Consider the following 26,087-nt stretch of genomic DNA (forward strand, 5'->3'; position numbering starts at 1 on the left):
AGTTCCGTTGCTTAGCGTGTGAGCAAGTTTTGACACTTGGGAAGATATGGTATGTTGTTATTAATTTTGGTTTGTGCAAAGGTTTGTTTAGAGACAGCTGTGGGAGAGAGGGAGCTGTGTTTCAGCATGAGATTTGCTCTCTACCTTGGGCTCTGATTGGAGTCTTTTCTTGAAACAGAATTGGTCCCCGGACCAGGCACTGGCACTGGGCTGAGACTGGGATTGCCAGGCATGCTATTTGAACTCTTAGTCCACTTACGATGATCAATTCTTTACTCCATGGGCAGCATCGTTCCTGCCCGTGGGCTAGACTATGCCACAGCCCATTGTCTGTGTATAAATAAAGCAAGTTACGCTTAGACTATACCCAGACTCCACATCACTGATTTCTCCACCCTGGGAAGTGGACTCACGCTGGACACCATCTGCTACTGCTTGGCAGAGGGGTGACACTGGTTTCGGAATGGTACGCGGTGTAAGAAAAACAGGCAAAAGAAGCAATGCTATATTATTTTCTGTCAGTAAAAATTCGGGAGCTTGCAGCATCAGGATTTGGTATAGAATCATAGAATATCAGGGTTGGAAGGGACCTCAGGAGGTCATCTAGTCCAACCCCCTGCTCAAAGCAGGACCAATCCCCAACTAAATCATCCCAGCTAGGGCTTTGTCAAGCCTGACCTTAAAAACCTCTAAGGAAGGAGATTCCACCACCTCCCGAGGTAACGCATTCCAGTGTTTCAACACCCTCCTAGTGAAATTTTTTTTCCTAATATCCAACCTAAACCTCCCCCACTGCAACTTGAGACCATTACTCCTATATCAGACTAGTGCTCAGATTAATGAGAGGACGTGCACCAAGAGGTGGATGGTGTTGTCCTACTTCTCATCTCCAAATCAGCCATAGCTGGTGGAAATGGGAATTGGGCGTCACCATCTGTAGCCACCAACAACAGAAGACATGGCATTGAAGAACACAGCTTGCCAGACAAGCTTCAGGGCTGCTTTCTTTTAGTAGAAATTGTCATGTTGTGGATGAAGGGCAAGTGGTAGCTGGATCTATTTGGATTTTATTAAATCATTCCATCCAGTCCTTCACAAAACGTAGTGCTCAGATTCAATTCTCGTTGGCCTGGCTATGAATGGGGACTGGAGAACCTGGAGCAAAGGGATAGAATGAACACAGTGTACTAAGCTAGTGGGAGGTGTGGAATGGTGGAGGGAGCACAAGAATCTGAGTTAAACCTTATTTTAGTATCTTTATTAACAATACAGGAGAGGGAGGAAACAGCTTGTCACACACCATAAGGCAACTAGGGAGGAGTTGAGAACAACCACGAGGAGAGAGGAAAAATGCAAAAACGATTTAGAGACCATCCAAGTATGTGCAACAGAGGACAAACTGGGCCGAATCCTGACAGGTTCTAATCATCATCTGCAACTCTCGTTCATGTCAATCGGCCAGATCCTGAGCCCTTCCTCACGGACGGCGCTGAGCACCTGCAGATCGGGTCTCAGGAGATCCATGAGACTAGGGGCAAAGCCTCTAACCCATTCTGAGTTGAGTGGGCAAACTCCACCCCGGACAGAGCAACCCAGAGAACACAGAGCAGGATCCTGGCAGTGCTTTCTCCCTCCACCCCCCCAGACTCACTCCTCACAGGTATTTCCACAGACAGGACCTGCGGGGCTCTTGGCATTAGGCACTGTCCCATTTTCTTCAATATGGAGATTGCCTGAGTAAAGGCTGAGAAAAGCGAAGGCCCCAGTTCTGCCCCCCGACTCGTGACCATTAATTCTTTACTCCATGGGTAGCATCATTCCTTTCCGTGGGCTAGATTATACCACACCCACGTTGCTGCACTGTCCCAGGAGCATCCCAGAGACTGCTCGGCGGAGTGGAGATGGGTGGGTCAGAATTTGCTCCTGGCCTATACTGCTATGCTCTCTGCACCAGCTCACTGCAACCTGTCCTGCCCCCATTCCATACCCCTCCCCACCTACCTGTGCTTGGATGGAGGGGGAGTTTCATGCATGCAATGCATTCTCATTTCTGCATACATCACTCACTTACTCCTCCGCACCCAGACCCAAGGTCCAAGCAGCGCCTGCAGGAATGCTAGGGGAATTCTTACTCCCTCGTATGCCCCCGTACAGGCATGCAGTACAAGAACCAATCTAATCCAGTGGGACTACTCCAGGAGCGAAGGCACTTCTCAACATGTGTAAGGCTGGCAGAACGAGGCCTGGACAAAGGACATTAGAACCTGACCCACTGTTATTAAGATGCTCAGAAAGGTCACAGTACTTCTCAGGATTCAGCTGTTGTGAGCAACAGGGCCACCAATCCAGCTGTGTGGTGACATATGGGGCCAGAGCCCTAGCTGGTGCAAATCAGTGTAGCTCAGGTCAATGGAGCAACACCAACTTACACCACTGGAGGATCTGGCCCTACTTTTCAGCTCATTTAAATCGTAAAAATCTGAAATCCTTTCTTTCTATCAATGAATGTTGGGCAACCATCTGATCCATGAGTCCTTTGTCACCAGGGAGGTCTGCATTAGGACAAGTCATAAGGAAACTGCAAGCCATTCATCAAAGTGTTCAACAAAAATCCTTTGGCATATCATAGATCTGGGTAGATGGTAAAATATCTGTTTCTGCTTCTTACAGGTAGGGTTACAACGTACAAGGAAATATATGCATGTATAAAGCACAATAATATTCTCAACAGATTGATGGAAAGCAACATGTTGCAGTTCTGTCACTTTACTTTTTTTAAAAATAATTTGTTCTTTTTTGGAGGGGTTTTGGGCTTCTACTGACTCATCAGTGTCCCAGACTGGCAGTCACTGCATACCCTCAACTCCCATTGAGGTCCATAGTGGCTGATGGTGCTCAGCATCTCATAGAAGATGCTTAGCACCTTGCAAGATCAGGCCCCAAGAACGTATCCCTCAGGTGGCTAAAAGGTCAGGACATTAACGTCTCTCTGGGAAACCCACTAGCCCTGTTTCCAAAAGCCCCTCACTCTTCCAGCAGATAAACAACCTCAAAGTAGCAGGACTTTATACTCACAATTACCCTTGTCTTGGCTTCAAATCTCAGGCAGACGTTCCCTTTGCAGCCTTGACCATCTCCTGGAAAATTAAAAAAAGGGGGAAAAAATCAGACCTGGTTTATCAACCTGAAGATATCACCCTGATGGCCACATTCTGCTTTCCCTTGGTCCCCTTGAGTAGCACTTCACTCTGCAAGTAGTCTGGGAATCTGGCTAAGGGTGAAGGCTAAGGATGATGTAAACTGGTTTAGCTCTATTGGCCACAGCGGAGTTACTCCTGATTTACACCAGCATACTGGGCCTGACAACCAGAATCAGGCCCTACGACCCTCACAACACTCACCCCAGCCTCATGAAATCACTTTTTTATTGTAAAGGTATAGTACAATGTCATACCCATTGCCTGATGGATCATGCTTACAATGTCCAGATCAGCTGATTCCCTGCATCTTATCCCTCTTTGTGCTCAACAACTAAGCCTGTAGTTCTGTAGCATGAAATTACCTAGCAGCATCACATAATGGACTCCGAGGTGCTACCTAAACTGGTCTGGCATCTCCTTCAACATCAGCCTGAATCTTAACAGTGTGGCAACAGATAATATCAAAACAAGTGCAACACCGTGTAACAAATACAGTCACATACCAGGAACTACATTCACTTAAATGATAAGATTGTGATGCATGTAAAAGGTCATTCTTGGACTCTAAACTGTGGGAGGCCAGGGCCATGTCTTCCTACGTGTGTATACAGTGCCTAGTACGATGGGCTGATTGGAGTCTCTGGGCACTACTACAATATAAATAAAATAAAACCAACAGCAGCAAATGTCAGGAAGTCTTAAAAGTGGGATGCTCCATCCTGTTGTGAAATAAGAAAAGGCAAGGACTTGAATTAAAGTGGGCGTATCCAACATGTTATCAGGGTGAAATCCACCTCTGTGAAGAGGGCCTCCAGAACTAAATGCAAGAGCTGCTACAATTTCAGCTAACGCACCCTACCTGGGGCTGTAAAAGACTCATATCCTCTACAGGTCAGGCACACAAGGGCCCTGTAACACACACTCACCAGCAGGTTAAATCACACACTCACCACTAGGTTACATTAGCAAAAGGCCCACCCACCCCTTAAGTCCCACTTAGCTTTGAATACTCTGGCTGTTGCTAAACTCAATGTTGCTTGACATTATTTAAATGTAAAAAGAAAAGGAGGACTTGTGGCACCTTAGAGACTAACAAATTTATTTGAGCATAAGCTTTCGTGAGCTACAGCTCACTTCATTGGATGCATTCAGTGGATTCCATCTGATGAGGTGAGCTGTAGCTCACGATAGCTTATGCTCAAATAAATGTTTTAGTCTCTAAGGTGCCACAAGTCCTCCTTTTCTTTTTGCAGATACAGACTAACATGACTGCTACTCTGAAACCTATTTAAGTGTAATATTTCATCAGTGAATATAATTACCGTGGTGTTGGGATAAGCCAGGTCGCTTACGTTGGTGATTGTCTTTGGTTTAATAATACAGTGGTGACAATAAGAGAAAGGCAAAAAAATAGCAGCTAACAGCTCAACAAATAACTTGCAAACGTTGCACTCTTACGTCATCAAGATATAGACTCTCTATTTCAAAACAGGGAACAAAACACCTACATGCCATAGGGATGGGGTGATTGGATCAGATTAGACAGGTAACCAAACTGCTAGATTAACTAATGAAATATAGAAAGGCTAAAATGTGGTACACTTTAATTCAAGGGATGCTAAGTGGACAGTAGCTGTGCTGAAGTGGAAATGTAGCACTGGAATGAGCAAACCACCACAACACAGCAGCTGGAACAGAGTGTAGGTAATGTTATCGTCTTCACTTGAAGTTATATGATGAAATCCCATTGCTTTGACATGCTTAAGCGTTTTCCTGAATCAGGGCCCTAGTTTGTTTCCCAACTGGCATATTGCGCGTGCAGTCACCGGATTTGCGTGCACAACCACAGGTGCACTTTTGTACGCACATTCTTTCTCGCAGGGTTGATCCTTTTCAAAATGTGGCCTGGTAAGATTAAAAGCATTTTAACTAAAACAAACCAAATACATTTTTTTCATGGTAAAATCCTTTTGAGAGTACTACTTCCTGCACGGTTTTGTGAAACCCAAACACAGCAGCACTGTGGCAGCAGTGAAAGCAAAACTGATGAGACACTAGAAGTGGATTAAGAACCCAGTTCCAGATTAGGTTTAAGATTTGAGCCCAAACGTGGCTAAAATTTGGATTTAAAAAGGAAGATTCTTTTTTTATATCAGTGGATCTTCAACAATCAATGAATATACAACACAATTACAGTTTCTCTGGGATCTAACAGAGTGCAACCACGCTGGAGTCACTCAAATAATAGAGAAAGCAGTCATGTATTGTGCTTAATCTAATTGTTTACATTTGACAGGGGCAGATCAAATTTGATTTTTTATATTTTCTAAATTTTAAATTAGAAAATGTCAACAAAATATAAAAGATGATGGTTATAATTAGTCATTTAGAGCTGGAAACTCAGACTAAGGTGTTGAGACAATAAACTACTGAGACTGCTTATGTACATTTCCTGGTTGATTTCAATGATTCAAACAGTCTTCCTTCCTCTTCTACTGAAATCCTGGACCTGCATATCTTATGGGATGGTGCAAATTCCATTTTCTCTTTGGATCTACAAGTAGGTTCATGTCCCAGAATACAATAATAAGGGGCTTTGAGCATTTTAACTATTTTATTAAATGTGTGAGATAATTATAGTTTACACAAAAAGAAAAGGAGTACTTGTGGCACTCCTTTTCTTTTTGCGAATACAGACTAACACGGCTGTTACTCTGAAACCTATAGTTTACACAAGTTCAAGTAGTGAAAAGGGAACAGAACCCCAGTAATCTCTTCAATGCTCTGTATTTTCCCTTGTCATGCAGCTGAGGTCTTAAATAATAACTGCATATTTATTTATGTAGTAAGCAATGTCTGGAGTCACAGGTAACTTTTATATCGCACAGTGGTTTCTGCAACAGCCCCCTGGCTGCACTCTGTTCAGTGATCTAACAGTAAAGACTGTAAAGCCCGTGGTATAATCGGACAGCAAGAGCGAGCCTTCTCTGCCACTAATGATGCTGTTTGCTTTTGAGAATCTGGAGCTGTTCTGACCTTGTGCACTTAAGCCTGACCTCCTGTCCTAGCCCCATCCCCAATTCAGATCATTAGCTGATGAGTAAGCACTCTGCTCAGGACTAATGGCTCATTTGGTGCTAAATAGCAGAAAGTCAACAACAAAAGGGCAAAGAGTTTAATATGGTCCATTGTGAACATAACCACAGGGCTTATTACTGCGGCCATATTCAGACAAAACTTCCATTGAAGTCATTGGGTACCTGCAATGGATTGGTTTGGTGCATGAGATCATTGGGTGAAAGCTTAGCCCCGTTAAAAACAATGTGAAAATTCCCATTGGTTTCAACAAGGTCAGGATTTCACGTCAGGTTTTCCTCTAGTGGCTGACAACAGCAACTATAACACCCTGATACTTAATCACTCTTAAAGGAATTCTCCTTTAGCTCAAGAGACAGAGGCCTCGATTTTTGCTGATGAAGGTCCCAGGTACAATCCCCACAGACAAAATGGCTGGCTACATAAGGTCTAGGTTCATCGTTTGTAGACCAGAAGGAGTCTCCTAAGAGAAAAGGAGTACTTGTGGCACCTTAGAGACTAACCAATTTATTTGAGCATAAGCTGGACCAGTTCGACGAGTGGGCAGACAAGTTTGAGGACCTGCCGCTCTACTTCATGACCTTCCACGGGCACCAAAGCATCAAGACGGTGATAGAGACCATGCTGCACGCAGTGTACATGTATGATATCAGCCACGTGGTCATTGACAATCTCCAGTTCACGATGGGGCAGGAGCAGCTCACTGTGGACAGGCTTGCGGTCCAAGACTACATCGTGGGTGCCTTCCGGAAGTTTGCCACGGACAACAGTTGTCACATGAGCCTGGTCATCCACCCTCGGAAGGAGGACGAAGAGCGAGAGCTTCAGACGGCCTCTATATTTGGGTCTGCGAAGGCCAGCCAGGAGGCCGACAACGTGCTGATCCTCCAGGACAGGAAGCTGGTGACGGGGCCAGGGAAGCGGTACCTGCAGGTGTCAAAGAACCGCTTTGATGGGGACGTGGGGGTCTTCCCCCCGGAGTTCAGCAAAGCGTCCCTCACCTTCTCCACCCCTATCAAGGGGAAGGCCCGGCTGATGAAGGTGAAAGATGACAGTGGAGCGCCGCCCAAGCAGGCTCCGGCTAGAGGCAGCGGGGCCTCTAAGAAGCAGTGACCCAGCCCATGGAATGGGCTGCTCTGGCAATACAGACTAACACGGCTGTTACTCTCCTAAGAGAGTATCTGAAATGTATTGGGATATACAAGGGGCTGTGGTGCATTACAGTTCAATTCTAAATAGGTGTGACGAGCTACTTACAGTTCAAGAGTAGATCTGAAAGTTTTCTGAAGATCGTAAACAAAGCAACCACTTCGTGTAAATACCAAACTAGAGCTCAGCCTGCTGGACAAAAGAGGGGCAGCTTCCTGCCGCTCTTCCAAAATGGGATGGTTTGTGACCGATGCCATTTGCTTTGAGCCAGCCCAGTAAAATGTTCTTGGAGCCTGAACGAGATAAGACGTAAAGTAAACAGGCTCTATGGTGGCTTTTCTTGTAGCCACAATGTCCCTTTTAGCTACTTGGGCTGGATGAACCGAACACACCCTACTGGATATGGTGTCAGGTTTCTAATTCATCTCTTTGACCCTGAATGCATCATTAACATGCCACATCGGATCTCCCATGAACCTATTCCTCCTGTCACAGAATTACTATAAGGGAAGACTTTGCCTCTCATTAGCACACCGAACTCTGTACTCTTGCTGCCTGGGGTGACAGAGTGGGAATCATCTGTAACATTTTGGATGAATACTGTTTCAGAGTAACAGCCGTGTTAGTCTGTATTTGCAAAAAGAAAAGGAGTACTTGTGGCACCTTAGAGACTAACCAATTTATCTGAGCATAAGCTTTCGTGAGCTACAGCTCACTTCATCGGAGGCATACTGTGGAAAATACAGAAGACGTTTTTATACACACAAACCACGAAAAAATGGGTGATTATCACTACAAAAGGTTTTCTCTCCCCCCACCCCACTCTCCTGCTGGTAATAGCTTATGTAAAGTGATCACTCTCCTTACGATGTGTATGATAATCAAGGTGGGCCATTTCTAGCACAAATCCAGGTTTTCTCCCCCCCCCCCCCCCGACCCCCCCCCCTCCACAAACCCACTCTCCTGTTGGTAATAGTTTATCTAAAGTGATCACTCTCCTTACAATGTGTATGATAATCAAGGTGGGCCATTTCCAGCACAAATCCAGGGTTTAACAAGAACATCTGAGGAAGGGGGGGTGGGGTTGGAAATGGCCCACCTTGATTATCATACACATTGTAAGGAGAGTGATCACTTTACATAAGCTATTACCAGCAGGAGAGTGGGGTGGGCGGAGAGAAAAGCTTTTGTAGTGATAATCACCCATTTTTTCGTGATTTGTGTGTATAAAAACGTCTTCTGTATTTTCCACAGTATGCATCCGATGAAGTGAGCTGTAGCTCACGAAAGCTTATGCTCAAATAAATTGGTTAGTCTCTAAGGTGCCACAAGTACTCCTTTTCTTGATGAATACTGTGTGTGCCTCAGTTTCTCCTATGTGCCGCATGGCTAACTAGGCGGTGGGAAAAGGTTGTTTACTCTTGGCAGAGACCCAGAGATACAGGTGTGACGGACGCCTAACTATCTGGGGCCTTGGCCCCATGCCCATGGGGAGTCCAAGAAGACAATGGCCTCTCCAAGTGCCAGGACATTTGGCACCTAGCATCTAACAACCATGGATGACCCATGCTCCTTAGGAAGGCAGCTGTGTTTGACCAGCTGGAGAACAAAGGACCGAAGAGGAGGGCCAGGTGACAAAAACAAAGGACTGAGGGGGGGCTGCAGTTAGTGTGGGGCTGCTGGAAGGGAGAAGACTCTCATGGTCTGGGAAAAGACGGACCAGAGGGCGCTGGGCTCTGCGTTGACTGAGATGGACTATGCTGTAACTTTCTGTTCTCTGTGATAACGAAGGACTTTCTCCGCTGTGTTCCAGACATCTAATAAACCCTGCTGCTTTTACACCACTGGCTGAGAGTCACTGCAGTTTAAGGGGGGATGGGGGTGCATTGCTCCCTTTGGGTGTGGAAGTCTCTCTCTCAGGCATCCAACTCAGGTGGACTCACTGATGGGAACTCACAGCATGAAGCAGGGGTGCTGAAGGCTCCAGGGTTCGGTCCCAGGAGGCGGTGAAGCCAAGTGGCTTATCCTAGTGAAAGAGTGGAACCCTAAGGGGCTGGCACACTGAAGGGCTCTTTTCAAGAGCACTGGACCTGTGGATCCATGACACCTGGTATGACATGAATAGCTGGAAGGCGCTGCTATTGCATGAAGCCTGCAAAGACAATGGTGCCCTCTCTGAGCCACAAGGTAAAGTATGGGGCAGTTTCCAGGACTCTGTGTTATTTGACTATCTGATGAGTGTGATAGGACACAGAACTTTAGCTCATTGATGTAAGAACTGGGAAGGAGAGGAGGGACTCTGTTTTAATACACTGAAAAGTCGACGGCCGTGTAGGGTGTCATGCCTGCTGGTGTGCTGTAGTACCCGGCCAATCTGCAGCCCCCTGGTGCCACAAGGAATAAAACTCAGATTTCCCCGGCTCCAGAGACAAAGACGCCTACTTGAATTAAAGAAGGATCCCCTTCAGCTATTTTCAGGAAAAGGCCTATGACACACAAACAAGCAATTCTGATTTGATGTAGCAAAGGGGAACAGCACTCGTACACAAACACACGGAGCATTATTGCAATGTGTGTGTGCGTTAGCTAATATCATAAAAAAGCAGCTCTGACAATGAGAGGCTGGGGATTTACTGCCATCCAAACAAACCTCACAAATCACTCCCTGACAGAGATATCTTCCCCATCTTTTAAGTAAACCTCTCCTGGTTAGACAGCGTTACTGAACAGCTGTGTATTAACACCCTTCGCTGCACTGGAAAGCAGATGCTGGTGCAGGCTGGCTAAGCAGCGTCTCCATTCTGCTCATTAACGTTACTATCATCTATTCGTTTTAGTTGCTCAACACTTTTAAAATCAGGTTTTTTTAATCTTCACTAACATCACCAGTAATGGGAATTGCTGTCTTAAAGCCAACAAACACAAAGGCACTTTCTTGGGGTTTTGCTTCATTAGCCAAGAAATCTCCAAGGTAACAGAATTCAGCTCAAACTTTTCCCTCAGGCACAGCTTGTTCCTGGGGTCCCTTCCTCAGCCCTACTCTGCCCATGTCCCAGATCCTTGCTGTCTGTAGAGACACTGCCATCTCCCTCATAGCCAGGTGGCAGAAGGAATCACCATCACCCGTAAGTCAGCAGAACCCACTTAACCCTTTCCCGACAGGTTTCACACCTGCTAACAAGGTAGGATGTTAAAGGCAAACACAGTAAGACTGTTACAGAGAGAAATCAGCCACACGGGGTGAAATCCTGCCCCAAGTGAAGACAACAGGAAAAGCCCAATTGACCTTTTTAGGGTCAAGATTTCATGCTCAGAATAGTCATTCAGCTACTTGAGTGATGAACATCCTAAAAACATAATAATGGCCATACTGGGTCAGACTAATGGTCCATCTAGCCCAGTATCCTGTCTTCCGACAGTGGCCAGTGCCAGATGCTTCAAAGGGAATTAAAAGAACCGGGACAATTATCAAGTGATCCATCCTCTGTCATCCAGTCCCAACATCTGGCAGTCAGAGGCTCAGGGACACCCGGAGCATGGGTTGGGTTGCATCCCTGACCATCTTGGCTAATAGCTGTTGATAGACCTATCCACCATGAACTTATCTTACTCTTTTTTGAACCCAGGTGTAGTTTTGACCTTCACCACATTCCCTGGCAAAGAGTTCCACAGGTTGGCTGTGCGTTGTGTGAAGAAATACTTCCTTTGGTTTGTTTGTAACCTACTGCCTATTCATTTCATTGGGTGACGCCTGGTTCTTGTGTTATGTGAAGAGGTAAATAACACTTCCTTAGTCACTTTCTCCACTCTTGGTTTTATAGACCTCCATCAGATTCCTCCCTTCATGGTCTCTTTTCCAAGCTGAATAGTCCCAGTCTTTTCAATCTCTCCTCACGTGGAAGCTGTTCCAGACCCCTAATAATTTTTGTTTCCCTTCTCTGTACTTGTTCCATTTCTAATGTATCTTTTTTGAGATGGGGTGACCAGAAATGTGCACAGTATTCAAGGTGTGGGCATACCATGGATTCATATAGTGGCATTATGATATTTGCAGTCTTATTATCTATCCCCTTCCGAAAGGTTCCTAACAATCTGTTAACTTTTTTGACTGCTGCTGCACACTGATTGAAAAAGACCCACTATGTCATATATACCAGCCCTCTGCCAACACTTACTCCCTACAACAGAAATGGAGAATCCTATCGTTATAGGTAACAATAGCAAAGGATTAGCAGCAATGAATAATAATTATCACCAAAACAGGAAGTCACCATCCAGACAGGCCAGTGACACAGTTTAAGGCACAGGATGGCCGCTGAGCACTAAATAAACTTCTCAAAATCCAACCCTCAAAAATAGTTCTGAAAATTAATTTTTAATATGCACTGTTACTTGGTCATTGATTTTTAATTCCTTAGGTATTATTATTTATCATTATAACATATCTCTACATTTTCCCCCAGGCATTTATGGGGATTTATTACTGATTTATTTCTTAGGCTTTGATCCTGCAATTGCTGCATCCAGGCAGAGCCCTACTGAAGTGACAGGGGCTCCATGCAGGCGTAGCAGTCTGCTGCACGCTATCAATTGCAGGACTGGAGCCATGGGCTGTAAGAGATCATGTCTTCCTGTGTTTTTTCACAGCACTTAGAACAATGGAGCCCTAAACCTGCATGGGACAGCTCAGCACTCCCACAACAGAAATAATCAAACAAGAATAATTTAAGGAAGGGGACAGCCAGTGGGAAAAAAGTTACAGGTTTTCCACAATAGATAAATATGTATGAACTATATAAACTGAATGTATTAAAACCAGTCCACCAAGGAGCACCTGCTTTGTTCCATAATGTTGATAGCATCTACATAATAGTGGAAATTGCCACATTGCATTCTGCAACACATCAAAATGACTTTCCTTTAAAAAAGTACCCTGATTGGCAAGCCAATTTAAAATTTACCGTAAACTGCAGGAGCTCATAAAGTTTACAACTCCAATCACACTCACTCAGTTCATTGGTTCAGACTGAATGCATAGACATTTGTTTAGCAACTCAAAACAGATATATGACAAAAGTGCTGCAGACAACATATGGGACCTGAGATGTGATCATTACAACCAGAGATCTGCCCGCTGCAATCTCCACCCACACTAGTGCAATGACAGTCGTATGGATATGAGAAGCATCCACAGAATTGGACGAGTACATCCGCACTATGCATCAACCATAGTTCTCTGCAGGACAGTAACGTCCATTAAGTCAGAATTCCAGAATACCTGTCCAGCAGGCCTTGAGCACCGTTCTGGGACATCAACTCAGTGGAGCTGCAGTGGGATGTAACTGGAGAAGTGAGCACACACTCAGGACCTTCGGACTGAAACTGCACATTGCGTGTGGGGCTGAACAAAAATCCTGGATCCAAACACCAACACTCCCTCCCCCCCACCCCAGACCCAGGTGTGGAGCTGTTTGAAATTCTGCAGCTTGAGCTCCTCTCTGGGTTCTGATATGCAACCACAATTTATCTCACTGGGCCTAGGTCTGCTCCAAAATTTCAAACTTGAGTGGATCTTTCAGTGAACCTGGTGCAAGTTTATAATGAAACCAGACGTGTGTTGCTTGACCTGGGGCTTTTTTGCTTGGTTCTTGTGGAAATGTAACACCTCTGATCCTTAGTGGGCATTGTCTGTCCTTACAAACAGGGATGCAACATTGCGACTGATTAGGGAAAAATCAATAGGGCTGCTAGCATTACTTCCTGTGTAAATGCTTCCTGTTGAAATGTCACCACAGCAAAGCATGTAAATCTGTGAACTAGTGTAAAGGTATTTGGGCTGAAATGAGAGGAGAAGCAGCATGTTTTGAGATGCCTCTCTCTAGCAGTCTGAAAGTAATGTATAGTTTCTGAAATGTCTACATGATAAATGCAACACTGTATAGGATTTGGCTTTGGGGACAGTATATTTAATCCTTCAATTCTCAACGGGGTTGCTGTCAGCTTCAAACTACCATATGTACAATAAAGAGGAAGGATATGCTGATAATAGCACTTCCTACTTCACAGGGGTATTGTGAGGATAAATACATGAAAGACTGTGATGGGCTGTGAGATCTACTGATGAAAAGTCCTGTGGAAGAGATAGGTATTGTTATTATTGTTGTATTATATAAACTAGAGGGCAACACTCAGCACTAACAGGGGAGATCCAGGGTACCAGTGCAGTCCCAGATTATGAGAGGGGGCTTGCCATGTTTCACTCTTTGTGACCAATCAGGATAGCTAACCCACCCGCCTATGTGCCTGATTAAGAAGCAGTGGGGAGACAAGCGCTTGAACGAGGTGGCAGAGGAGTGAGAGTGGGATAAGGGTTAAACACCAAATGAGGAAGAGGAGAAGGGAGAAAAAGGGGATGAAGCAATTGATCAAAGGGAAGGTTTCGAGTTATTTTCAAAACAAACCAGAGAGCGTGGAACTCTCAGGCCAGTGCTGCTGTAATTATAATGTTGACTATGGAGCCATGGTACCGTCAGGTTACTGTATTTTCCTAGCAGCTGTGTTTAATTCATTTAAACATGCAAAGCCATCAGGTCACATCCCATTAGCAGAGCCATGCTGGAGAAGTACAAGAGGGCAGCACTCTCATGCACTGCATAAACATAGCAGATGAAAAACAAACACAGACTGCCCCCAAACAAATCAGAGAGGGCTCCTGCATTAGCCAAAGAGAACATGCAAAGCTGTTCCCTTCCCACGGCCTGTAACCAGCCTCAGACACCCACAGTCCCCTGCCACTCATCATTCAAACCTATTCTCTCACTTAATGAACTGGAGATATTTGTGTAACCCTGTCACAGGGGCTGGAAGGGCAAAGCTAGACAAGCTTGCTAAGCTCTTCGGGGCAGAGCCCGTCTACTACGGTGTGTCTGTCCAACACCTAGAACAACGGGGTGCCATTCTTGACTGGGCCTTATGCACTACCATAATAAACAAGATTAATAAATAATAATAACCACCACCAAGTTCTGGCCAGAGACTAGTGCAGATATCTCTCAGTTTAGCTCTTAAAGGTAAAGAAGATGCCCAAGATGTGCCCACCCCATATTCTGGGGGCAAATAAGTTTTTATGTATCTCAGAACCTCCTTTTGCACATGCAAACTGTCCCATTCAGCCATGCAAATGACCTTATTGCAGGTACAAGGCTGATTTTTTGTTTGTTTGGGTCAGAGCTGTTGGGAAAGCTTGTTTGCTCCAAGCTGTGTGCTCAAAATCTTCAGTGCAATCTTGGTCCATTGAAATCAACGGGAGTTTCACCACTGGCTTCAGTGGGGCCAGAATTTTTGTTCATGCAAATAGATAAATACAAAGACAAAGTAAAATAAGTTATTTTTATTTACATACATATCCCTTTTCCCCCTCTACGTTCTCCCCCTCCCCAAGCTTATCCCATGGTAATTACAGTAAGACCATTAGCTGTTCATACACTAATTTGTCAGCCTCTCATTATTGTGCCTGGAGCCCCAGTCCTGAAATTTGTTGCAGTGGGCAGATCCCCATTGTCTTCAATGGGGCTCCATGCAGACACAGGTGTCTGCCTAAGTGCATCAAGAGTACAGGATCAGTTCCTTAGTCCTCAGTGCTGAGCACTAAATTCAGTTTAAGGGTCACATCCTGCCACTCTGGGGTGGAAAGCTCTTGCTGAAGCAAAATTCCCCATCCACCTCAATGGCAATTTTGCCTTAGTAAGGACTAAGGGTCAGATTTTTTAAGGTAGTTAGGCACCTAGTGGTATTTTCAAAAGAGCCTAGGTGCCTGTCTGCATATTTAGGCACCTAAATACCTTTTAAAATCTGGCCCAAAGTAAAAATGCTAGGTTATGGGCCCCCAAAAGATTACCAAATATAAGCTTTTCATATATACAAAAATTCTAGCCCTCTGCTGGCCTGGATTTGCTTTAAAGCTTGCAGTACACATGTTCATGTTGAGTAGTACCTCACTCCACAAGAAGTCTCACTAAAGTCAACTAAGTACTTGTGGAATAAAGCACGAGTCATATCACAATCTGGCCCGAAGTTAGTTTGAGCAGTTACATTCGGTATTTGGAAACGTACTTATCTTTCCAGTTTTGGAGAGGTGTACACTTGTTTGCATAATAAATGTCAGGGCAGAGATACAGGTTTTCCACAGATTCACTCTCTCTCCTCCTTTTGAAAGAAATCTATTTATTCTGAACGAATCGGCTATTTCCCAGATGAATGTTGTTTTGTAGTCAGTTTAGCTCTGCTGCGAGATATTCATTCTTTTGCATGCCGGTAATGAATTTTCACAGCAAGAATCCTAATCCAGTCCAGTCCTGGAGTGTTTTATCAGGACCTCTTTTTTATTTCTATGGGTAAATGGGAATTGCTTTCCTTATCTGTATCTAGAAGCACCTGAGTGGTTTTTGCTTCATATTTCCTATCCTGCTGGAATTCAGGTTGTATCGCTATCTGATACTGTATAATTGTCCCTTGTGTTAGTTGCCTTTTTATTTTAAAATGTGAGATTTATTGATTTCAATTTTTATTTTTTTACTGTTAGTCATTTTGCTTTCAGATTCACTTCCTCTCCTCCAGTCCAGTCATATCTGTTGGGTAGATTTTCTGGAAGCCTGGGCTGGGGTTGGTTTTGTTTTCCACCTGCCCAGTGCTTCTGCATGTTGCGATTTAAGGATATTTTCTCTGCACCAGCTACACCCCTGCACCTGCCCCCCAGCCAGGTCACAGGGACTCTGGCTACCACCAGCACTGCCCAGGAGCCTTTATGAGCCTTCACAGACTTTAAGAAACAAACTAACCCTACCCCAAGCAATGCTTCTATACTCCGAACAGGGAAAAGAACTAGAGACCCCATGAATCCCACTAGGGATTTCACTCCTGCTAATCCATTTCCCATGGAAGGTGTTCAGATAATACAGTGACGGGTGGCAGTAAAAAACCCTTAAGGGTTTCATAGATAATTCTCCATTTCTAGTTTTAAAGCAAACAAAACAAGAGAACAGGTGAACAAGAAAATAGACGAAGAGACCTTATCCAAAAAGCTCAAAAGGGTTGCTGAAAAGGTATGAGAAGAAGTATAAATTCTATAGGTAAAATAATGATGGATCAGCAGTGGCCTGGCATTAACCTTCACTTTTGAAGGGACACCAGAAGGATAACTCACCTGTAAATACGCCACTCATAAATTATCTGTCTTGTCACTCGTGAAGATAAATCTATCAAATCTAAACCATCACTTACGCTCCCTTTAGCTTGCTCTCTCTGTCTCCTGATAGAGATATGTTCTTTACATCAGTTGTGCATATGTAATAGTAATGCTTGCATGGAAGCCATGTGTTTATGGGATGTTAGAAAACACAGCAGGACTGAAGTCAGTCCACAGGAAAGAGACACATGTCCATGACAACTGTTGCAGAACAGAAACAGTTATCAAGACCCCGAGAAACCTTTCACAAACAGGAAAATGTAAGTTAACCAAATCCAGTTGAAAAAATATTTCTGCGCTTCAGATATTGCAGAGGAAGAGTCGGAGAGGAAGAATGAAATTAGTATGAAAAAAACTAAAGACATGAGAAATTCCACTTAGTATATGAGGAAATACATTGCTGAAGTCCCAAGGAAAACAATTTGCAGAGGGAATGATAGTCCCTAAAATACCAGGAGCAGTGTAAAGAAAGAACAGTGCATTCTCCCAATGAGAAGGCTAATCTCAAGGTACTGCATTTCCTTACAAAGAGTTAGCGAGAGGTGCTAATATGTACACTGGACCAAGATTCTCAGTGTACCATCACTGATGTCAAGGGACACTGATTTACACCAGCTGAGGGCCTGGCCCATTAAATCCATTCCTTCTGAGACCCTGCTGACAAAAGATCTGATACTCTATCTCCTCCTGTACATGTTCAAAGATCTGGTACCCTGTCCCCTGGTGTCCCTGTTGAGTATTCTGCTGAAAAAGGTCATTTACACAGAATCTTACAATATGCATCATTAATACTTTGGCTGATTGCTTCCCATTATGTTTTGGTCTCTCTGGAGTGCTGGACAGTGGTTGGAAGAAGGGAACTAGGAGTCAGTACAGTACCAGTGCTAATCCCCGCTCTGCCACTGACTCACTATGTAACCTTGAGCAAATCACTTTGCCCCTCTGTGTTTCTCTTCCCCAGCTGTAAAATGGGAATAATTAAGGCTGTGGATTTTAGGCTAAGGATTATTTTAAGTTTAAAAGTAGTGGCCACAGTTTGTTAAAGTTGCCGTTTTGGTGAGGTCTGTTCAAGTACCATAAAAAAATCCAAAACAAACACACATGATTCATTTATATACAAAGAAAATCAGTAAGAAAATTCAATCTTTCTGGTACTTTACAGGTCCGTGGGCCATTACCTGCTTCCTGATGGGAAATGGAAACTCTGGGTACCCCTACAAGGAGCACCAGCCCTTGGTACTCACCCACACCTAAGCTCCAGCACCTTCTTCCACGGTATGCAGCCTGCTTTCCAAAGCAGGGCAGCAGCATAGAAGAGACATTGCCCTTGAAGGCAAGCAAGATGAAAGGATGGCTGGGCCAAATTTCAGTGGCATCGTGACCCTGAGGATCAGGTCGGAACGCCACTCGCTCAAATTTGCGACAAGTACCAAAAGTTGTGGCGTGTGGTAAAAGTGGCGTTCCACAACAAAACTGCAGCCCTCAATTTTTCTTACAGCCTGAAGAATAATAACACAGGGCTGTGGGAAGGCCTAATATATGAAGGTGTGGACAGTGATATGAATATCATTGTTCTTATTTCTGCAGTGTGAGGATTTCATGGTGATTGTCTCTTTGTCTTGGATGTGTATAATTACAGCGCAGGTTATCCACGGGTGTATTCACGCCGCAGGAGGTTTACCCTCGGATTGCAAGGCAGACAGCGCAGGCCTGTCCAAGATGCTGCAGTCTTGGCCTAAGTTCTGTGCAGGATGCACATCTGTGTGACCCCTCTCCATACATTTGTATTCACCTCTTGTTCCCTGACCAATTCCTGAAACTAGCTTTTGGTCACTGTATTAACGGGCGTTTTCCTACATCCGAAACCTTTCTGGTTTGGTTTGACTAGCGTCTGCCAGAAGGAGCCATTTACAACTCCCCATTGTGCCCTGCGCTGAGATCAATCATGACAGAGAGTGGCACACATTCTCCAGGCTCGCTGCAAGCCCTTCTCTGCAATTCCACGACCAGGAACTCTATTGGAGACCCAATGCTGTCCACCCCAAATGGCCAGTCAGTCAATGGGAGCGGAGTTTACTTAGCATCTCATAGATTCATAGATACTAAGGTCAGAAGGGACCATTATGATCATCTAGTCTGACCTCCTGCACAACGCAGGCCGCAGAATTTCACCCACCCACTCCTGTGAAAAACCTCTCACCTATGTCTGAGCTATTGAAGTCCTCAAATCGTGGTTTAAAGACTTCAAGGAGCAGAGAATCCTCCAGCAAGTGACCCGTGCCCCATGCTACAGAGGAAGGCAAAAAACCTCCAGGGCCTCTTCCAATCTGCCCTGGAGGAAAATTCCTTCCTGACCCCAAATATGGCGATCAACTAAACCCTGAGCATATGGGCAAGATTCACCAGCTAGATACTACAGAAAATTCTTTCCTGGGTAACTCAGATCCCACCCCATCTAACATCCCATCACAGGCCATTCGGCCTATTTACCATGAATATTTAATTACCAAAACCATGTTATCCCATCTCACAGGAGGTAGGATCACCACTCCTTAGAGATACCACCTCCCACGCTGCTCCTTAGTGGCATAGCTCCAGTGGAGCCAGACTAACAGAGAGCCCTCCAGCACGGGCTACCCTGGAGACCACAGAAAAGATAGCACAGCTAGGCTTTCCAGAGAATCCCCATGAAGCCAGATAACTGGCCCAATTCTTTCCCTGGGCAAACCCTGGATGCATAGTGCAGAGTCCATAGTAGGTAGGGGGGCGATATAGAAACAGTGCCATGGAGGCATGAGATCCACATGCAGAGATTCTGCTCACAGACAAGCGGTGGGAGGGGGCTATTCCCTCAACCACCAGGACTTAAATTATCCCAAACCTTCTCCCAGCGCAGTCACTGGGAGTGTTGTAACACTTTAACATCATCTCTCTTTAAACCTTTATATCATCCTTGTCTCCCAAACAGGGCTCCCAATCCTGCGAACCCTTCCACACCACAGCATTCCTTCCTCGGACGAGAAGTCCCATGAAGCTCAAAGCAGCTGCTAAGATGAGTAAGGGTCATTCCCATGAGCAAAGATTAGCAGAACCTAGCCCCTGCTGAAGTAAGGAGGGACAAAGCTTTGAACTGATATGAACATGCATGCAACGTGATGCCCTGTGTCAATGCACATGCCACGGCTTTGAATTTCGATGCATGACATACGACAAGCCTTCAACCCCCGTAAATTGTCTGGAGTTGGCTTCAATCCATTACGGTGCCATCGTGCAGGGGTTTCTTTTTCTTAAATGCAGGGTAATTGGCTCACAGCGAAAGCTAAGAGGGTTACCACCCTTTTTTTCTGAAATAGTTAATTTACAAGTGGTGTCCAATAAATACCTACACGAGCTTGGGGCTGGCAGCCAATTTGCATTTGCTACTGTTGCTGCTCACGTCAGCGGTTTAAGACACCTCCGCTTGGAAAGCAGACCTGACCTGACCGAACAGGAGGCAGACAGGAAAGGAAAGAGTCTGCACATCATCAAAATCCTACTCCAGGATGACAGCACAGCAGACAGCATTGGCTACGAGGCGAACTCTTATTACTGCATCGTCTCCACCTGTCTGTGAACACTGGCTGCATGAAAATGGAGACAGCGGTGACGGAAATGCACGCTTCGGAGCAGTTTGTCTGGTTCCTGCTTCTCCTCCTGCTTAGAGGTTTGTAACACAGTGAATACGACAACAATCCATCCCAGCAACTATATGATCCTCAAATGAAGCTGTAAGGTCCCCAGGCTTCAGCCAATACCAGGGTTCAAACAAGAAGCTGCACAGATGAACATAGGTCTTTTGGCTAAGGCATGGGACTACGAGGACCAAAGAGATTAGGGTCTATTCCCAGCTCTGTCACACACTCCCTGTGTGACCTTGGGCAAGTCACCTGACCTATCTGCACCTCAGTTCCCCACCTGTAAAATGGGAACAATAATACTTCCTCTCTCCTAGCACTGGATCCTCCTCGGTGCCTCTATGGAGCCTCCCTCCATGGGCCCTCATCCTGGTTAGTGTTTCTTGGCACTACCACAATACAAATAACTATAGCAAAGAAAACCCCTATTTGCATGGATTTATTCCAATCCCTGGAGGGATTAGTTTCTTACACGTGACCCTGGGACTTCAGAGAACATTACAGATTTACCTTTGATTCCAAATACAGTCTAAATAAAGGGTCTCACCCTCCCCCTGTTTAGCACGAGGACTGTAGGAAGGGATCTAGCAGGTTCCCTCCCAGAGATCAAGGGTTTTCCCCATGCCCCAGATTCTTCCCTTTCAAAGGGCTACTTCCTTAATGAGGCCCCTCCGCCAGCCCCCACCCTCCAGGACTGACAGATTTGTACAGTCCCTTCAGGGTGTGGCAGGTACCTTTCCTCCCTTCCAGGGAAGTGAATTAACCTTTTCTTCCCCTTCCTGGGAGCAACAGACACCTCCCCGCTCCAGATATGAGGTCTGTTCACTGACAGCTAGCCCATGTCAATGCCGTGCTTCCCAGACTAAAACCAAAAAAAGGCCTGGTTGTGAGGCGCCTGATACTGAGTGTATGGCAATTTAAGAAGCCGATGACAGGAGTCTGATCTTGTCCAACTGGTTCCTTTTAGGATTGCAGAGCACAGAGCTAATGTCCCTCCCTTCGAAGGGTGAGCTACACCACTGAACTCCAATACAGGGATCTGGTTTGCAAGGCTGACCGTAAATGAGAACAGACAATGAATAGTCATGAGTTAAGCCAATGAAGCTGTCATGCAAACTGGCAGGAGAATAAAAACAGGGAGATGTGCGTTTGTGCATTATTACACAGCCAGTGTCCAGCAGCCTCCAAAGCAGGGCGTCCGCAATATGTGGCAAAACGGGACACAGAGAACAAGGGGTTAACCCAAAGAACATAACAACATAAGAACGGCCATAGTGGGTCAGACCAATGGTCCATCTAGCCCAATATCTTGTCTTCCAACAGTGGCCAATGCCAAGTGCTTCAGGGGGAATGAATGGAACAGGCACTCATTGAGTGATCCATCCCCTGTCGTCCACTCCCAGCTTCTGGCAAAAATGATCGTCCACTCCCAGCATCTCATCTGCCTATTTAAGTATTTATATTACACGCATCAACAACAGTCTCTCAGCCACATCCACTCGAGCAAAAACTCCTTACCTTCATCCCCATCCTTTTATAGACAGTACAGCCTTGTAAAATTCACAGCTCAGTCCCTCTCACACCAGGATGCTCACAATGATCCACTTGTGTTCAGTGATATGCATGCATATACCTATCTCTGTATATAGCGCCGGCAAGGCATGCATTAAATTGAGGCCCCTTCTGACCATCTCTGGTAGCTGTCCAAATGCATGCTAAGGATCTAATGGTATTTTTCAAAACAGGAGTTCCGGACAACCGCAGTGTCCTGGCCAATATTCCCTCTCTCAGTGAAACAGGTTTTCCTCTATAGGGCTGTGTGTGAGCTATTGTTAAGCACATAATGAATGCTCCATTTGTGAAGTGCTTTGAAATACACTGCATATGAAACGTTTTCCATAAGACCAAGTTCTGTTCTGTTTGATATTACAATACAGTGTGTTTTGTCATGCATCTTTTGTCTGTATCTCTTAAAGGCACCCAACTGTACCCATAATTCAGTATTTTGCAGGGAGTCATTAGTTTGAATTAGCAAAATTCTGCCACATCCACTTTTTAAAGTCCACGTTCTAAGGCCACAGAGTCAATTTTAGTACTTTTGCCATCACTTAGTAGAAAGACTCTTTGAAGTGTGTTTGAGGGGTAATGACTCAATTTTGTCAAACTTAACTCTCTCAGTGCAAGTGAGTGAGAGAGAACCACACTATGACAAAATGGGTGCGCATTTGAATATACATAGATACATAGACTTTAAGGCCCAAAGGGGCCATTAGATCATCTAATTAGACTTCCTGTATATCGCAGGCACCCAGTAATGTCACCCAGTTAGTCCTTTATGGAGCCCCATAATTGGTGTTTGGATAAAGCACATCTTCCAGAAAGCATCCAGTCTTGATTTGAAGACATCAAGACATGGAGAAACCACCACTTCCCTTGATCGTTGTTCCAAGATTTAATCACCCTCAGTGTTAAAAAAGATAAATGATGCCTTATTTCCAGTTTGAATTTGTCTAGCTTTAAACTTCCAGCCATGGGTTCTTGTTAAGCCTTTGTCTGCTACATTAAAGAGCCCTTTAGCACCCCGTGTTTTCTCGCTGTGAAGATACTTATACACCATAATCAAGTCACCACTTGATAGACACATATTGGGCTTTGATGACTGTGGTCCAAGTGAGAGCTACAGCTGGAATGTGACTATTTTGCAGTTCTGCTTTGGACCCAGTCAGTATGTTGAGCCGGCAGGTGCCATTACAAGATTTTGGTCCCAGATGACCTTGACTCTACTCTCGATTTTCAAACCCAACTCCCATCTCTGAATCGTCCATCTCTTCAGCCCATCCCTAATGGTTATTAGTGTATACTTGCTCTGCACGTAGCACCTTCTCCTCTCTTCCACCCCAGGGAAAAGCTACTTGGCTTAGAACCAGCACCACCGCCTTTGCAAGTGCAGTCAGAACAAAGCAGGATGGCTTAAAGAGCACTATGATGACTGGTAGTGAGGTACGTCACGGGTTGCTGTGCCTACATGGTGGCAAGCCACTTAAAAGGTATGTGACTGCATCCGAACTCATTAAAACAAGTGACCACAGCTTTGCATGGTCCAGTGGCATTATCAGATAGGACCTGATTCTTCTGTGTAACTCCACTGAAGCTGATAGCTGACTTCTGCTGTGCCCTTACCTCCCTTCCCCTTGTAGAGTTGCTTAGGGGACAGCCACCATCTGGCCCTTCAACAGCAGGGGGTGTCATTAGAGCCATGTCCCATGCAGCGACAAGCAAATGTTCAGTGTCAGGGCCAGGGCATAGGCTGGGCCTAATGGTTAGTGTAGGGCACAGGCGGCGGCCCCACAGCAGCCAGGGTTCAGAACCAGGAGCTGAGGTCAGGAACCAAGAGTGAGATACCAGGAATCAGACCAAGTCAGGAAACCCAGAGGTCAGGGCCAGGAGACAGTAGCAGGTAGTGCTGGGCGAGCAGCCAGAAGTAGGGTGGAGCCCATATGTACAGACAGCTTCCTGTTCCTCCTTCTGGCTTTAATAAGGGGAGCAGGCTGGTCAGGAGCTCTAGTGTTCCACCAATCAGGACCCAGGGACGGAGCCTTCTAGCTGAGCTGGGCTTCAAGGCGCCCCACTTGTAGCTGATGACAATCAGCCATCAGGTAGAGGGTTGGAGCATGATGACCCCCAGGCACCCTGCGGACCCACGTCCAAGACCCATGGGTCAAGACAGTCAGTGCAGACCCAGCAAATAAAATGAATAGTAATGTTGGTAACACCACCATGCAGGGACTGTGGCTGGTGCACAGTGCACTGGCTTCTCATGGTATCTCCCATGGAACACATCACACCAACACCCCACATTCTGCACAGTCCACTGCAATTCAAGGTGCTGGTTTTAATCTAAAGCACACTCAGAATGCTGGGTCCTGGGTACCTTAGAGAGGGCTGCTTCTGTCCTCTTGGGTCACTGGATCAAGCTGGGATGCTCCAGTTAACTGTCCCCAGTTTTAAATGGGAGGAGGCCAGTGTAAGGGCACAGTCAGTGGAGAGCCCTAGATTCTGGAACTTGCATCCCCACCTTGGTCTGGCAGGACCAGAGTTTGTTCATTTCCAGGAAAGGTTTATTTGTTTTCCCAGGCTTTTGATTAGAGGGTGGGTTGTGGAGCCTCAGAGTGGGTGAGTTATTAGTGCTGATGGACTAGCTGGGTTGGGAGTGTCTGACAGCAGCTATTGGTCCCAATTTGAAATTGGACGATTTTTGTAAGAGAAACATACAGTCCGAGGGCCTGATACTGGAGAGAAGCAAGTTCTTCTGAACCAAAATAAATAAATAAATCACAACCCGGGTGTACACGGCTTTAACACAGCCAGACGGGACAAAACCCTCTCCGTTGATGTAGGAAGTCCCCTTATGTCTCTCTAACAAACTCGCAGACCAGCAGCCATGCATTACACAACCCCTTGTTCCAAACCCATCTGTGTTTTGGATCTCGCTTTACGATCTCATTGCCAAGAGCAACTGCTTTGTGCTTAGTGACCATCTAGCTAATATGTTACCCCGCCCTCCCTCCCTCCCCATTAGAGACTATACACAAAAGAAATAATATGCCCACCACAGTGGACATTAGCATCAGGTCAGGGGTTTATTCACTGTGCAACATTCCCAAGCCACAGAGCATGGGCACCTTACCCGTTCTCCATTTTACCTACAAATGTATAGCTAGTGTGTACATTAATGAGTCACACACAATAATGTAAACTAAACTAAGACACAGGGCTAACAATGGGCCCAATCCTGCAGCGCAGTTCTAAACAGCCACTGAACACAATGGGCTTGATTTTCCATTGCCCGCTGCAGTGCAAAATGAGTGTAAAATGGTATCACTTTATCCCTGTTTTACACTTATATTGCACTAGTGTAAATGACTATACAAGGTGCAGGTCAATGGAGAAACAGGGCCAACAGGAATTTTTTCTTTTTGGGTACGAGGAATGCAGGAGCAGGCCTCGTGCTAACTCATTCTGACTTTCAGAACAATGTTTAAACCCCAGTTGTGCCCTCTGAGGCCCACATGCTGCTTTCACTGGAATCTACGGCTGACACCTCGGCTGGATTTGATCCTCGACGTTTTTATTCAAAATCAAGATGTTTCACTGGAGATTTCCACCAAGCCTTTCAACAACAATCTTTGCAAGACTCCATCACCCAATGCATTACGTTGGTCCGAATTGTGCTGTCAGGGTCTGAAAGCCACTGGGGGAAGGGCTCTCTCTTCCCCTGTATGTTCAGTGCCAAGCACTCTGTCTGTGCTCAGTAAGTAATAACGTGTCTTGTGCTCCGACTGAGGGCTTGATCTTGAGAAGGTCGATGCCCAAGATCTGCTGACATGTGCAAGCCAGCTCTGCATTCACAGTTACCACAGGGCCCCTAAGGAGTGAGATTATTGGGTTGGTTCTCTTCTCACCTGTGCTGGTGTCAATCAAAAGTTACTCCACTCAGTTACACTCGTCTAAAGTAGCCCAGAGGAGCATAAGGCACTAATTTTTTTAAATCTTCTTCTACCTCAAAACAATCAATTAATTTTCCCCCACCTCTGGTTTTTCGCATTGCATCCTATCTTGTAAGTGTCCACCTTTTAGTGTAAAGAGAAAAGGAGTACTTGTGGCACCTTAGAGACTAACCAATTTATTTGAGCATGAGATAAATAAATAAATTGGTTAGTCTCC

At 45.3% G+C, this 26,087-nt stretch overlaps 2 protein-coding genes across 3 annotated transcripts in view; one reads left to right on the forward strand and one right to left on the reverse strand.

Annotated features, from left to right (window-relative positions):
- ZBTB7C (zinc finger and BTB domain containing 7C) overlaps nucleotides 1–26,087 on the reverse strand; it is a 295,085-nt gene that overhangs the window by 123,409 nt on the left and 145,589 nt on the right. For both annotated transcript variants that reach the window (XM_037902487.2, XM_043547353.1), the window contains exon 2: nucleotides 3,076–3,137. The gene's annotated coding sequence lies outside the window, so the exon portion shown is untranslated. The remainder of the gene's footprint in view (nucleotides 1–3,075; nucleotides 3,138–26,087) is intronic.
- On the forward strand, nucleotides 464–7,409 carry LOC102943833 (twinkle protein, mitochondrial-like). Its single transcript, XM_037902458.1, has 2 exons — nucleotides 464–475; nucleotides 6,819–7,409. Exons 1-2 carry the CDS (start codon nucleotides 464–466, stop codon nucleotides 7,407–7,409), a joined length of 603 nt encoding a protein of 200 aa, XP_037758386.1.

This window comes from Chelonia mydas, chromosome 5 (assembly GCF_015237465.2).
Source record: "Chelonia mydas isolate rCheMyd1 chromosome 5, rCheMyd1.pri.v2, whole genome shotgun sequence".
NCBI lineage: Eukaryota > Metazoa > Chordata > Testudines > Cheloniidae > Chelonia > Chelonia mydas.